Raw genomic sequence first — 16113 nt, forward strand, 5'->3', positions numbered from 1 at the left:
CTTAAATATTTCCACATTGCAAATCATGTTTGATGAGAATCCAGTGTATTTTGGAACAAGGTTGTGTTGTTTTCAACTTTAAATAGAATTGGAATTAGAAAAGTGATTTTTCAGTTAACTATAAATTTCCTGCTGTTAATTGCTTGGAAGATTGCAGGTCAGCTTCATGTGATATTTTTCATGAATGTGTGCATTTTTTATGTTGTGAAAAATTTTGTCAATACAGAATTTATTTCCTTAGTTACCTTACCCTTAATTTTCCAATGTAGCATCATTATGCAATCAGTAGATTAATGCAGCACTTTGCTCTGTTGCCTTCAAAAACAAACGGAAATGTGAGCATTAAAAATGTAGGCATGCCTAACGGTTCATTGGGTGCTAGGTTGCACTGCAGTGTAGCCGGCTTTGATGGCCAATGTTAGTTAAGGGGAAGACAGTTAATCAGTATTTTCATTCACGATTGGGGTTCAGTAATCTTAGTTGATGCAGGATTTACTGTTGCCATTAAATGAACTGATGAAATTTAGTATTTAGTACATAACCCCCTTTTTACTTGTGCTCCATCCTACACAAATGTTCTGCACATTTTCGATCCTTGATCTCAGTATCTCCAAGCGCATCAGTTCGTATTTACTTTTATTATCATCTACAGTTTTGTTACATAAAGTTTAACAGCACGCGGCTTCGATTTGAGATACCAAATATTATCCCCTTCTTTTATTCACTATCAGTGCTACAACCTTGATACCTTCAGCCACCAAACTCCTGCAGTCTGAAATTCAATTTGTAAATCTCTCTTCCTCTGACCCTAATTTGTAAGTGTAACTTTGCTCTCACCCCTTGTCTCATTTTCCCAGTGCAGAATCTACTGCTCTTAATTATCTTAAACATTCCGGTTCTATGCTTTGAAGATTGCCATGTTTATGTGGTGACAGCTGCATTTAATTTAAGGTTGCATTTCTTTTATATTTGCTTTGCAACTACTTAGTTGACAAGCAACAAGACAGACAGTGGGGGTAGTCTTTATACACCTGCTGCCGATTTAGAAATAAGTTCCTGCAATGAAAACTTCTGTGTTTGCTTTCAGATGTTGTGAGCGTGTTAGAGGCTTGGTTGAAAACAAAGCTTTTACTGCTGTGCATTTTACTTGATGTTATTTTATTAGGACTGATAATTTGTTGTCATTGGTGGACTTGAGAATGTAAAAGTAGCTTAAAATTCTTTAATAATTTTGAGCCTTTATCAGGAGTCTGTGATTGACCTGTAAAGCTTAAAAAGGATTAAGTACAGTCGGCCCTCCTTATCTGCGAATTCTGCATGTGTGAATTCAACCAACCACAAATCGAGAAAACCCGGAAGTGCTCTTCCAGCACTTGTTGTTCTAGCATTGTTCACCTTGCGTCTTGTTCGTTCACTACTTTGTTCCTGTGAAAAAATGGGTCCTAGAAAGCCATTAGGTGGTCAAAGCAATTCCTCACAGGCTAAAATGGTCTCTCTGGTTCGTGATAAAGTGCTTGTGAAGACTGAGAAAGCATTAAGTGTGTGGCTAGAGGACATGTCACAGAAGCATATCCCTGTCGATGGCCAAATTATACATGAAAAATCTCTATGAGCACTACTGTGACAGGGTTGATGAGAGCGAGAGAAAAGAGTTAAAGGCGGGTAAGGGATGACTGGCTGGCTATATAAAGCGCTACAGCCTCAAGAACGTAAAGATCATGGGAGAAACGGCATTGGTTAATGCCGAGGCCGCAGCAGCATTCCCAGAGGAGCTACAATTCTGCAGTTCTGAAGTCTTGACGTTCAATGCTTGAAGATCCTCAGCCCTCAACCTCCACAGTTCCTGACTTTAGTATTATCGAGCCTCCTCTAAAACGTCCTTATTCCCTAAACAAGACGGTGTAGCAACTACTGTACAGGTATTACAAGTTTTACTTGTTGTTTGATTATTGTTCGCCTCGTGTCTCGTTCGTTCACTCACTGCTTGTGTTGTGAGTGAGAGGAACATGTACAGTTTTTTTTTCTTGTCAATATTCCCTAAAGAAGACAGTATAACAACTATTTACATAGCATTTCCATTGTATTAGGTGTTAAGTTCTGTAATCGAGAGACGATTAAAAGTTTTACTCATTGTTTGATCATTGTTCGCCTTGCGTTTCGTTCGTTCGCTGCTTGTGTTGTGAGCGAGAGGAACATGTACAGTTTTTTTTCTTGTCAATATTCCCTAAACATTACAGTATAACAACTATTTACACAGCATTTACATTGTATTAGGTATGATAAGTAATCTAGAGATGATTTAAAGTATATGGGAGGATGTGCGTAGGTTATATGCAAATACTACGCCATTTTATATAAGGGACTTGAGCATCCGTGTTTCTTGGTATCCGCGGGAGGTCCCGGAACCAATCCCTCGCAGATAAGGAGAGCCGACTGTACTGGAAATTCCCAGTGGGTTAGGCAACATCTTTGGAGATGGAAAAATGGCTAACATAGCAGGTCAATGCACATTCATCTGTCCCTGAAAAGTAAAGAAACTTTAAGTTGCAGAGGGGAAGAGTGGTAGAAGGAAGAAAGGAAATATCTGTGATTGGTTACTACAAAGATGCAAAGTGTTAAAGCTGCCTCAATTGATGAATGAGGGCAGTTAGATTGAGGGGGAAAATAAGCAACCAAAACAAAAGAATATTGTTGAATTTTTGGGATGCAGGCGGCAGGTGATAGAAAACTGAAACAGAGAATATTGGAAATACACTGAAAAAATGGTAACATCTATGAAGAGAGTAAAAGAATTACAGTGGATGACTGATCAGAGCTGCTCAGCTCTAGTGCAAATAGGAAAGGCAGTTTATCTGAAATTGATGAATTCAGTGTTGGGTCCCAAAGACTGTAGAATGGTTAGAGAGAAGATGTTCCTTGGCCTTTATTAGAACAGTGCAGATGGGAAGAGAGGAAAGAATGAGAATGGATTAGACAACTAAAGTGTCTCTGAGTCACATTTGTAGACTGAATGAAGGGGATCTGATCTCTTGCCTCAGCCTCACACACAAAATGCTGGAGGAACTCAGCAGGCCAGGCGGTATCTATGGAAAACAGGACAGTCGACGTTTCGGGCCGATACTCTTCAGCAGGACTATGTCCAGTACTTTGTTTTTGTTTTTTATTTCAGATATCTCTCATCTTCAGTGTTTTAATTTTCAGATTGTAAACCTTGTTAAATGTAGCTGAAGTTAAGGTTGCAGTGTGGTCTTTAAGTTGAAAATATAGGGGTTCAATTCCCATTCTAAAGATATCTCTACTTGAGTGCAGTATGAAGGGTGTGCTGCCCTGCAAACGCTGACCTTTGCCTTCTCAAGGAGATGTAAAAGAGACAACAAATCTCTTGAAATGATAGAGGAGAATTTGGCTCAGCATTGCTATCAACATTTATCACTAGGACAAGGTTGGCAAACAGATTTCTGGTCAAATATAATCTTGTAGATCTCTGGACACATGCATTGAATCCTAAGGTGCAAGTCCAAGCTTCTGAAAGTGGTAACACAAATGAATGGGGTGTTAAGTGAGACTTGGGGCATGCTTGCCTTCATTAGTCCAGACATTGAGTATAAAAGTCGGCAAATCATATTGTAGCTTAAATAATACCTAGACATGTGAATAACCAATGAATAGAAAAATGCAGAGCATGTGCAAGCAGATGTGATTGGTTAGACTGGATTCATGGTTAGTCTAAGAGCTGTTCCTTGGCCATTTAAAGTAGTTCCTAAATTTCATCATAATATTGATCATTCTGCTCTTAATGTTAATATTCTGCTCTTAATAATATTAGGAAGCTGAAAATTCTGAAGGTGGGTATGTCATCTGGACTTGATGGGCTGGACCCCAGGGTTCTGAAAGAGCTGAACTGAAGAGATTGTGGAGGCGTTAGTAAAGATCTTTCAGGAATCTCTAGATCCTGGAATGGTTTCAGAGGATTGGAAAACTGCAAATGTCACTCCATTCTTTCAGAAGCGAGGGAGGCAGAAGAAAGAAAATTGTAGCCAAGTTAGCCTGACTTCAGTGGTTGAAAAGGTGTTGGAGTCTATTATTAAGTATGAGGTTTTGGGGCACTGGAAAGCACATGGCAAAATAGCCAAAGTCAGCATAGTTTTGTTAAGGGGGAGTCTTGCCTGACAAATTGGTTTGAATTCTTTGAGGAAGTAACAGGCAGGATAGACAAGAGAGAGTCAGTGGATGTTGTTTGGACTTTCAGAATGCCTCTGACAAGGTGCCGGCACAGGAGGCAGCTTAACGAAATAAGAGCTTATGGTATTACAGAAAAGATACCAGCATGGATAGAAGATTGGCACACTGGCATGAAGAAAAGAGTGGAAATATGGGGATCCTTTTCTGGTTGGCTGCTGGTGTCTAGTGGTATGCTGCAGGGGTCAGTGTTGGGACCACTTCTTTTCACGTTATATGTCAGTGATTTGGATGAAGGAATTGATAGTTCTGTGGCCAACTTTGTGGACAATACAAAGATTGGCGGAGAGGCAGATAGTATTAAGGAAGCAGGGAGTCTGCATAAGGATTTAGACAGATTAGGAGAATGTGTAAAAAAGTGGCAGATTAAATATAGTGCATGGTCATGCACCTATGTAGAAAATTTAAAAATTGGAGGTACAAAGGGTCTTGAGAGTCCTTGTGTGGGTTTCCTTAAAGGTTAACTTGCAGGTAGAGTCATTGGTAAGGAAGGCAAATGCAATGTCAGCATTCATTTCCAAGGACTAGAATAGTCCTGCAAAGATGTAATGCTGAGGCTGTAGAAGGCATGGTCAGACTGCAATGGATTATTTTCAGTAGTTTTGGGCCCCTTATCTAAGATGTGTTGGCATTGGAGAGGGTCCAGAGAAAGTTTACAATAATGATCCCAGAAATATGTTAATATGGGGAGCGTTTGATGGTTCTGGATCTGTATTTGCTGGAGCTTAGAAGAATGAGGGAGATCTCACTGAAATCTATCAAATATCGAAAGACCTAGATTGAGTGGATGTGGAGAGTTTGTATCCTATAGTGGGCCAATTTTAGGTCAGACAGCACAGGCTGAAAATAGAGGGATATCTATTTAGAACAGAGATGAGGAAAAATTTCTTTAGCCAGAGGGTGGTGAATCTGTGGAATTCATTGCCACCGACATCTGTGCAAGCCAAGTCATTGGGTATATTTACGACGGAAGTTGAAAGGTTCTTGATTACACAGGTTGTCAAAGGTTGCGGAGAGATGGCAAGAGAATAGGGTTGAGAGGGATAATAAATCAGCTCTGATGGAATGGTGGAGCAGATTATGGGCCTAATGGCCTAATTCTGCTCCTAATTTTTATGGTCTTAACTGGTTACAAATATACTTTTCACTAATCCTTTTGTTTATTGGTTTTGGTCCTGCTTCTTACTCTATTTTTTAGATTGTCTTGACTGTTGATCTCCTTTTCTGATTACACTACAGTATGTTGTCCTGTCACAGAAGAAGGATCATAAACCTATAGAACCAATTGATCTATAATTTCTCTGCTTCTATGAAGTAAGATTCCCCTTGAAGTTTCCCCTGACTTTTATTGAATTCCTTCAAATTAACATGGGATGGTCAGCATTGATCAGAAATGTGATGGCATTCTGCACAAATGCTGTTTCTGCAAAAGCAGGTTAGCAATAAGGTGTAATTTCTGAACATCTCAAGTTCTTTTCATCATCTTAAAGGCACACCCAAGTGTTTGAAGGAATATTCTGAACTTAGTTTGGCTGGCACTGCGTCCATCCTCAAGCACAAAAGTCAGCCTTACTGCCTACAATGCGTAGCAGTACACCTACAAATCCTCCTTTCTCCAACATTGGGAGGACAAATGCAGCAGATGTACATGAACTCCAGAGGCCTGAAGTTCTCTCTCCAGTCTCTAACACACTGTCCTGACTTGGAAATGTTGTTCCTTCACTGCTGCTGAATTAAAATTGTGGAACACAATACCTAACACTGCTGTTGGAGTACTTTTACCAGGGACCTGCATTTAATCAAGAATGCGACTTCCTGGCACCTCTTTCAGTGTAATTAGAAATGCTAGCTTTGTTAGCATCATGTATTTTTAATGAATTTAAAAAGTTGGAAATGGAAGAAAGAATGCCATACATAGGAAATGTATAACAAGGGAGCTGATATCTTTTGTGCAGGAAAATAAAACTTTGGAGTAAAGGTAGACAGAGGACTTGAGAAAGAGCAGCATGCCAGGGATGATTTTGTTTTGCTCTAATGGACCAAATAATCTCCACCTATGCTATAACTGTGTGCTTCTCACTTATATTCTGGATGCAAATTGTGTGAGAGTGAGTATTAGATAAGTATCTTTAAACTTTGTGAAAATTGTTGGTTCTAGCACCTGTATAATGAGCCAGTTTCTACTATTGAGCATGACTCAGTCAATGAAAATCTCAGAAAAATTGAAGATGCTGGAAATCTTAGATAAAAACAGTTATGCTTAAAATACTCAGGCTGCAATGTGAAAAGCTAAATTGATAATGTTTCAGCTCTGGGAAAGTGGGACCAATTCAAGTTCCTGACCTGAAATATAAGCCGTTTCTCTTTTCAGGTTTGCTGCCAGGTCCACTGAATATTTCCAAAATTCTCTGGTTTTGTTATGGCAAGGGCAGTGTGACAGCCATGTGTTCTGTAAGAGATTGGAGACGTGTTCTGTAAGAGATTGGAGACGTATTCTTTATTTATATGCTCCATTGTTTGATTTTCATAGTTGCAGTTATAATGAATTCTCAAGTTGGCATTGCTGTAAAAAGTGGTCTTGTTAGTGAGTTTAGAACTGTGTATGATCCAGTTCAGTAATCAATTCAGTTGACTTGGTGATGTGGTCTGTTTTTCAGTGTGTCATAGAGTAAACAAGCTATTTGTCCTGAATTTGAGGCCTCATGAAGGTCCAGGACTTGAGAGATTTAAAAAAGGAGCTTTTTTGCTATTTCAATTTTTTTTTCCAGCAGCACAGTCGCAGTCAATTTGGCACAGGAAGCCTCAAGCAGGTTCAGGAATGAAAAATTTAAAAAAGAAACATGCAGGATTTTAGCTTTTTTTGGCGGTACAGTCACGATTCATTAGCAAGGGCAAATAAAAATAAGGTGAGGACGAGTGGAGCAGCCATATTGTGAGCGGACCGGTGTTAGAATGGGGAGGCTTGGGTGAGGTATGTTTCTGGTCATTTTCTTCATTCTTTATTCTTCATCTTCTGGTGTATCGTTAGAGCAGTTGGAATGGCTCCATGGACTGTGTTCTGTACTATGAGTGAAATGTGGGAATTCAGGTAGACCTCCAGCCTTCCGGATAACCATATCTGCATCAGATGCACCAAGTTCCTCAGAGTATATGTCAAGGAACTGGAGCTACAGCTCAATGACCCGGCTCATACAGGAAACTGAGGAGATGATAGATAGGAGCTACAGGGAGGTAGTAACCCTAAGATGTAGGAGACAGTTAAATAGGTGACTGTCAGGAGAGAGAAGGCAAATGGGCAGCCAGTACAGAGTGCCCCTGTGGCTGTTCCCCTCAATAATAAGTATATCGTTGAAGGGGTTGACACTGAGATTGGAGGTTTGGCTTAGAATGGAGGGAGGGGAGGAGAAGAGGACTGCAGTAGTGATAGGAGATTCCATAGTTATAGGAGCAGACACAAGATTCTGTGTACACAATAGAGACAGCCAGGTACCAGGTCAGTAACATCTTGGATTAGATCTACTACATTCTGAAGGGAAGGATGAGTGGCCAGAAGTCTTGGTACATTTTGGCACCAATGACACAGGTAGGAGGTCCTGAAGAAAGAATTGGAGGAGTTGGGGAGAAAGGTGAAAAGCAGGACCTCTAGGGTAGCAACCTCTGGATTGCTGCCTGTGCCATGCACCAGTGAGAGCAGGAATCAGATGATTTGACAGATGAATGTGTGGCTAAGAAACCGGTGCAGGGGCAAAGCATCAGGTTTGTGGATCATTGGGATCTATCCTGAGGGAGTTGTGACCTTTACACAAAGGCCCCTGAATCTGAGGGGTCCAGTATCATAAGGCCATCTGACCCATTGTGCCTACTCTGCCATTCAATCATATCTCCTCCTCAACCCCAATTCCCGACCTTCTGCCCGTAACCTTTGATGGCGTGTCCAGTCGAAAAGCTGTCAATCTCTGCCTTAAATACACCCAACAACCTGGCCTTCATAGCTACATGTGGCAGCAAATTCCACAAATTCACCACCTTTTGGCTAAATCCTTGCAGGCAGTTTTGCCAGAGCTTTTGGGGAGGGTTTAAACTAATTTGGTAGGGGGATGGGAACTAGAGTGATAAGAACATAAGAAATAAGAGCAGGGGTAGGCCATCTGGCTCATCGAGCCTGCTCCACCATTCAATAAGATCATGGCTGATCTAACTATGGACTCATTCCCACCTGCTTGCCTTTTCCCCAGAACCCTTAATATCCCTACTATGCAAAAATCTATCCAACCATATATATTTACTGAGGTAGCCTCCACTGCTTCATTGGGCAGAGCAATCCACAGATTCATCACCCACTGGGAAAAGTAGTTCCTCCTCATCTCCATCTTAAATCTACTCCCCCGAATCTAGAGGCTATGTCTCGCTTACCAGTGGAAACAACTTTCCCGTCTCTCTTATCTATCTCTTTCATAACTTTATATGTTTCTATAAGATCTTCTCTCATTCTTCTGAATTCCAGCAAGTACAGTCCCAGGTGACTCAATCTCTCCTCTTAGTCTAACCCCCTCATCTCTGGAATCAACCTGGTGAACCTTCTCTGCACCATCTCCAAATCCAGTATATCCTCCTTCAAGTAAGGAGACCAGAACTGCACGCAGTACTCCAGGTACAGCCTCACCAGTACCCTGTACAGTTCCAGCATAACCTCCTTACTCTTAAATTCAGTCCCTCTAGCAATGAAGGCCAGCATTCCATTTGCCTTCTTGATAGCTTGCTGCACCAGCAAACCAACCTTTTGTGATTCTTGCACAAGCATTCCCAAGTCCCTCTGCACAGCAGCATGCTACAGTTTTTTACCATTTAAATGATAATCTGCTCTTTCATTTTTCCTTCCAAATGGATGACCTTGCATTTACCAACATTGTACTCCATCTGCTTCAATTGATATTGTTAAAGTGCTTTCACAACACTGTTAGGAAGTTCAAAGATATTGACAACGAAACTAAAATTGGTCTGAAAATAACTTTCGGTAATGCCCCACCCCCCTGACTTATGCAATCCCTCTTCCCTCTCTCACCTTATCTCCTTGTCTCACTCTGGTGCTCCTCTCCTTCTTTCTTCCATGGCTTTCTATCCTCTTCTGTCAGAATACCTCTGTTACTTTTGGGATAAGTATGAAAGGCAAATCACTGCAATTGATCGCTGTCTATATTCTGAAATTGATTTATTTAGTTACATGCTACTTGGGATGTACGCATTGGTCCAAGGCCACCATTGAGTCTGGAGGCTTGACTGCGTGAGGATAGCCGATTTCTTTCCCAAGGACTTTAGTGAACCAGGTGAGTTTTCATGACAATTTGATTGTCATAGTCATCTTTCTCAGCTTTTCCTGAAAACAAAACATTATTCATTGAACTTAATTTCCATTACTACAATGGAAGGCATTAAACTTAGGTTGTTAGCACAGGCCTCTGAGTTATGAGTCCCGTAATTCAACCTTTACTCCGTATTTACATGCCGCTACTTTGGGAAACAGACCTGGCTGCTGTTTTGGACGGTTTACTGCTGGATTCTCAGCTGTGACTTCAAAAAAAATCCAACAGAAATCCTACTAAAACTTGAAGATTTTTTGTAGGTTTAGTCATTTCTTTGGTGAGGGCATCTTGCTTTTGCTGATGATTATTTAAAGTTGATTGTATTAAACATGGTAAATATGTTGAGTTTAAGTGAATTGTTGGGCAAGTTTACACCTTGGAATTCCGTTCCTTTCAGAAGCTAGTTGCAAACGTGGTGAAGCCCATAAATCTGTTCAGACAAGTCACACTGAAGCTTTCTTGTGTGTTTTACAGGAAGCTTCTGGCTCAGATGCATGCATAGTTAAGAACAGACGGCTATGTGAAAGGTTCTGACTTGTTTAAGCAGCCATCTTAACAGATGAAAGGGAATGCTTTAGTTGTGCAACTGACATTTTAATAGCAAAACTTTGAGCTGCATTGTGGGATCTTATTTAAATAGCTTCTGTAATTTAAAAGGTCAGAATTGTTTATGGTTTTTTTCTTATATTCTGAAATAACTGTCAGCTGCTGCTTCTATGTTAAGATACTTTTGTTTAATAACTTTTATCATCAGTGTTGCACCCACTTTCAAATACTGGATACACATTGATATTTGCACTGAAAGGAATCAGTGAAGGCTTTGAGAATCATTTGGAAAAGAGCTGGATTTTGTGCATAACATGTATTGTTATCAATGATCTGATTTTCAGCAACAAGGATAGCAGGAAATAGCATCGGGTGGGGAGGGGGGGTGTATGGAGAAGTATGTATTTAGGCAGAGATCCCAGAATAATGTTGCAATAATTGAAACTACCCAGTAGTCTGTCAGCTCCTGCACTGATTTGTACATATCTGTGCTGAGATGTGGCTTTTAATGCCTTCATTGAAGCGTGGGATCAAGCAAACTGGATGTTCAGAATACCATCTGTATTAGTGCAGTGATTTGTGTCTTGAATCTGGGTGCAATGTTACTGCTGCAGTTGTAGCTACTCAGATGCAAATCTGTCACGTTTGTGCCAAGGAAAGGTCAGTAGTAATCTCTTTAAGTATCACTTTGCCTTTTAAAGCTGTGGACTTAGTTTGCTGTGGTAACTCAATGTTAAAATTGATGAATAGTCTTACAGTGCTGTTGTTTCAGGATATTGAAGTCATGGTTGCTGAAGCTTGCCCTTGGAGCAGCTGCAGTGAAGCCTCAAATGTGTGAGAACTGAAGGAGTTTTATGCATCACAGTACTATGCACGGCTTATAACTGAAGTGTCATTTAGCTTGCCAATTCTATAATACTGCTAATTTAACAGATGTAGTTTCACTGCTTAATAATCAAAGCTTAGTCTTATTTGAATGCTCTTTTGAAGTTAGGAGCATGTCATTTCTTTCACCAGTTACTGTATTTTATTGGCAAAGATTTGTATTCTGAATTTTCAAGTAGTGTCTGACAACAGAATACTGAACAAAACACAGTATTTATTGCCGTTCTTTGAACATAAATGCTTGAAAAGTAAAATGTATTGAACTTGTTAATTGCATAACTCAGGGTATGACTATTCCATTGGATAATAAGAGCTCTTTCATCCATTTGATCCATCTAATTGCTCATAAATGCTATCCCGTTCAGAATTCTTTAGCCTTACCTAATTTCAATGTATTGTCAGCCATTTGTATTATTTGAAGTTGCTGAATATTGGGCTTGTTTATTAATTACACATAGGTAAGCATTTATATAACACATCCAATCTGTGTCTGTCATTTCCCTCTCTTACTGTCAAGCTGATTGTAGACACAAATTTGAGGAACAGTACCTCATGTTCCTGTCAGGAACGGGGGCAGGATTGGACCCAAATGCAGGTCGCAGACAGTGAAATACTAGGGGTAGGACAGGATGCGGATGCCATGGCATGAAAGGGGTAAGGCAGATGGGGCTGGATCCCGGAGTTCGGGCGAGGCGGGAAGATCCCGGAGTTCGGGCGAGGTGGGAGGATCCCGGAGTTCGGGCGAGGTGGGAGGATCCCGGAGTTCGGGCGAGACGGGAGGATCCCGGAGTTCGGGCGAGGCGGGAGGATCCCGGAGTTCGGGCGAGGCGGGAGGATCCCGGAGTTTGTGGCAGACTGGAGGATCCCGGAGTTTGTGGCAGACTGGAGGATCCCGGAGTTCGGGCGAGACGGGAGGATCCCGGAGTTCGGGCGAGACGGGAGGATCCCGGAGTTCGGGCGAGGCGGGAGGATCCCGGAGTTCGGGCGAGGCGGGAGGATCCCGGAGTTCGGGCGAGGCGGGAGGATCCCGGAGTTCGGGCGAGGCGGGAGGATCCCGGAGTTTGTGGCAGACTGGAGGATCCCAGAGTTTGTGGCAGACTGGAGGATCCCAGAGTTCGTGGCAGGGCAGGAGGATCCCAGTGTTCAGGCAGGGCAGGAGGATTCCTCAAGGTAGGCCGCATGGACCCTGGGCAGGGCCGCCTCCCAGGCGGAAACACAGAGGCCTGGGCCAGTTGCGGACACCTGGGCAGGTGCGGGGCACAACCCATAGGGCGCAATAGGTGGAAAGGGCAGGAACCCCCGCCGGCCAGCAGCAATCCAGCCGGACCTGCCTGACAGAGGTAACGGATAGGTAGGGGCAAAACCTCCGCCGGGCAGCAGCGGTCCGGCTGGACCTCCCCGACAGAGGCAACGGGTAGGAAAAGGCAGATGGGTGGAAAGGACAGAACCTCTGCCGGGCAGCGGCAGTCCGGCCGGACCTGCCTGACGGAGGCAATGGGTAGGAAGGGGTAGAACCCCCATTGGGCAGCGGCAGTCCGGCCGGACCTGCCCGACGGAGGCAAGGGATCAGAAGGAAGCTGGGTCCAGGGTGAGCAGCAGGACTACCGTAATACACCGGTAAATTGGGAAAGGCAACCGACAGCGTGGCAGCGCGAGCAAGGTGAATAAGGCGGAACAGCGGGACCAGCGCACAGGAAAGAAGCAGGGGAACAAGACCAACCAGATAGAGCATCTACAGAACAGTCCAGCAACCAGGGCAGAGCAGGATTCCGAGCAGGGTGGCAACCAGGGCAGAACAGGATACAGACAGGATTCAGAGCCGGCGGTCCAGGTACAGAGTGGGTTAAAACGGCTTTGGAGCAGGACGACCCTACAACTAGGCTCAGTCCCCGAGCCCCTTATAAACACCTGCCCCCTAATAGGGGACAGGTGTACCTCCTTAAGCCAAGATAATCCAATGGCTCTGGGTGGCAGGAGGGCTGGCTGCAAGGCCTGGAGTCTGGAGTCCGCGGATCGGAGCAAGACCCGGAAGGTGGGCTTCGGACCGGACCCCTCGTAAGAAACTTAATTTGTCCTCAGGATTGTAATGTGCAATTACTGATTGAAGGTGCTTATTGATATTCTTATTTCTTGGTTGGACAATAATCCCTCTTTGGTAGTCAATTTTCGTCTTGGTGGCCATAGCTTCCTCTTTCTTCAATGCATCAATTAATTTCCAAACAGAGGGGTGTTGACAAGTAATTGAATTTTGGATAGCATTATGCCACCCCTCTAAACTATTGTTAGATCTAAGCAAATCGTTCATTGTTCAATCATGAACATTCCAAGATGTAATGGAAAAGGTTGATGCAATCCTGTGCCCACTTCTACCTCTTGCTTGGCCAATGTATGTAACTTCAAAGTATGCGATGAATTCGGGAGGAAAGTTGTGATCTTCACTCAGATCCAAAGAGCCTGCTACCACATCATTTACTGGAAGGAAAGCTAATGCAGAGAAACATATAATTTTTAAATTGAATTCTTGATCTTCGTTATAGCATTGTCTTAAACCAAGGTTGCATATTTTCTTAAAGATGGATTTTGTCATATGGGAAATACACGAGCTTATTGTTGCATTAGGATAAGTTTCTGCTATACACTTTCTTGCTCCTAGTTCAACATCCGTTAGCACTAATTTGGGATTAAGTTGAGGGCGAGCCTGCAACGAAAGAGTGAATAGGCGGTCATATGTTTCTTTAGTCTTACTGGGTAGAAGAGCAAAAACACGGGGAATACTGAATGTACCATCTTGGACATGGATGCAGTACAATTGATAATAGATTTGTGGGCAAATTTTAAAAATGCCATCTGCCGCCCAACTCTGAAAGCATGTCAGGTCATCCAAACCCTCTTCAGAAGCAGATGAGCATTCTGTTTTCATCATTTATGCCAGTATAAGTTGCAAGAAACCTTTGTCCAGTGGGGAGAATACAATATTCTTCTGGTATTTTGTAATTACATATTTGATTTGGTATAGATGGAGCATTTTATGCTTTCTGTCTCCAACAATGAACATTTCTCCTCATTGCTGAGACAAGAGGGCATTTCTGCCATTGAAAATTCATCATGTTTTGACCAAGTTGTTCCAATGAGATGTCTTGTTGGTTCTTGTGAGGATATTGCAGTTTCTTTCAACTCTAAAATTGATTCTTTTGCTCTAATTGCAGCAGTAGAAGAACCATGGTTATGCTCATTAATTTGTTTTGTTATCACATCGCTCTCAGTATGAACTCTTGCTTTGCAGGATCGTACCACGCATTTCCAGTAAGTTTTTGTGCCCGCAGCATTTTTCGCATGATAGTGATAGATATAATTTCCATCATCAACAAGTGTGTTTCCACCTTTGCTTGATTTCAAGAACTGCGACGTAGCTTAGTTTCTGGAAAAAAAAGTAAATTTAAAGCCAGATTGTAATAGGAAACATGTGGGGGTTTGTTTATAAGTAGCTCATTCGCAAACGAGGCATCCCTCATTTGCCTACAATTACCCTAACTGATTAGACGGTTGCTTTTTGAGCTGAGATAAAAGGCTTAGCAGATATAATACGGGGTTTGTTTCCCAGTAATAGTCACATATAGTGGGACGCAAATGACGGGGACGCTAATGACCAGGATGCAATCGTCCAGGATGCAAATACCCTGTTTGACCCACTGAATTTCTCCAGCATTTTGTATGTTATAGATTTCCAGCATCTGCAGTGTCTCTATTTAAATAAATATTAAATATTTGTTCATAGTGTGTGGCACTGATATTTGGGATAGATACTACATGTTGTAAATGAAACAGAAAGCTATCATATCGGTTGATAAGATCCTAATAAGGATGGAGTTTACTTAATACGGTTTCTCTATTTCAAAGTAAATCTATTATCAAAGTATAGTACATATGTCACTATATACAACCCTGAGATTCATTTTCTTGCAGGCATATTCGATAAATCCATAATAGAATAATAACGGTAGTAGAATCAATGAAAGACCACACCAATTTGGGCGGTCAACCAGTGTGCAAAACAAACAAACTTTATAAATACAAAAATAAATAAATAAATACATTTCAAGAACATGAGATGAAGAGTCCTCGAAAGTGAGTCATAGGTTGTGGGAACATTTCAGTGGTGGGGGCAAGTGAAGTTGAGTTAAGTTATCCCCTTTGATTCAAGAACCTGATGGTTAAGGGGTAATAACTGTTCCTGAATCTGGTGGTGTGGCTCTTGAGGCTCATGCAATGTCATTCATTGTTTATTAATTTATTCAAGATTAGCAAGTATTTCCCCTAAAAATAAGTAACATGACTGTAAGATGTCATATGAACATCCTGGGGGTCAATATACATTTTGACAGCATCTTCATTGGCACCAGATGATTTACTGCATCGGATTATTGATTTCACTTCACTGGAATATATCTTCTAACGTTCAGCTAAAAGGGGAAGGCCTGTGGAGTTTTGAGTGCCTCTGTATTCAATATAGTTCTAGTTTCAGCCCTTGGTCAAAATCATGGCATATTAGTCCCATTTTATTTTTGACATTGTGAGTGTCATTGCATGACTTGCAATTATGGTGCTGATCATGACTCTCGCTGTATTGGCAAGGCAATTAATGCAGGCAGTTTATGAGTGACAGATATAAGAAGAGCCATAGAATTTACAGCATGGAAAAAAGACTTTTTGACCACACGTGTCCATGTTGACCCCATTAATCCCAGTTCTGGGCCCTAGGCCCATATTCCTCTGAACTCTTGTCATTCATATACCTGTCTAGTGCCCACCTCCTCCACTTCCTCCAGCAGCTGGTTCCATCTGCTGTGCTTAAGAAAAAAGTAAGTGGCTCCTTGTCTTCTTGTTAAACCGTTCACCTCTCACCCTAAAACCATGCCCTCTAATTTTCAATTCCTCAACCCTGCAACAAAAAGCACACACCCCATCTAGGTCCCTCATATGAGATCACCCATCAGTATCTAACACCCAGCTATCCCTATAACTGAGTCTCTCAAATCCTGGCAATATCCTTGCAAGGCCAATAAATTCTGAAGATGCTGGAAAT

General features: G+C 42.0%; 1 protein-coding gene across 4 annotated transcripts in view; it reads left to right on the forward strand.

The window, feature by feature from the left end:
* aopep (aminopeptidase O (putative)) overlaps nucleotides 1-16113 on the forward strand; it is a 218363-nt gene that overhangs the window by 161146 nt on the left and 41104 nt on the right. The window contains exon 14 of one of the 4 annotated variants that reach the window (XM_073071294.1): nucleotides 9457-9563. The exons of the other annotated variants lie outside the window; for them this stretch is intronic. Within the exon in view, the coding sequence (XP_072927395.1) occupies nucleotides 9457-9516 (60 nt within the window). The 3' untranslated portion in view covers nucleotides 9517-9563. The remainder of the gene's footprint in view (nucleotides 1-9456; nucleotides 9564-16113) is intronic. 4 annotated transcript variants of the gene reach the window in all.

The sequence above is a fragment of the Hemitrygon akajei genome, chromosome 2 (assembly GCF_048418815.1).
Source record: "Hemitrygon akajei chromosome 2, sHemAka1.3, whole genome shotgun sequence".
Taxonomy (NCBI): domain Eukaryota; kingdom Metazoa; phylum Chordata; class Chondrichthyes; order Myliobatiformes; family Dasyatidae; genus Hemitrygon; species Hemitrygon akajei.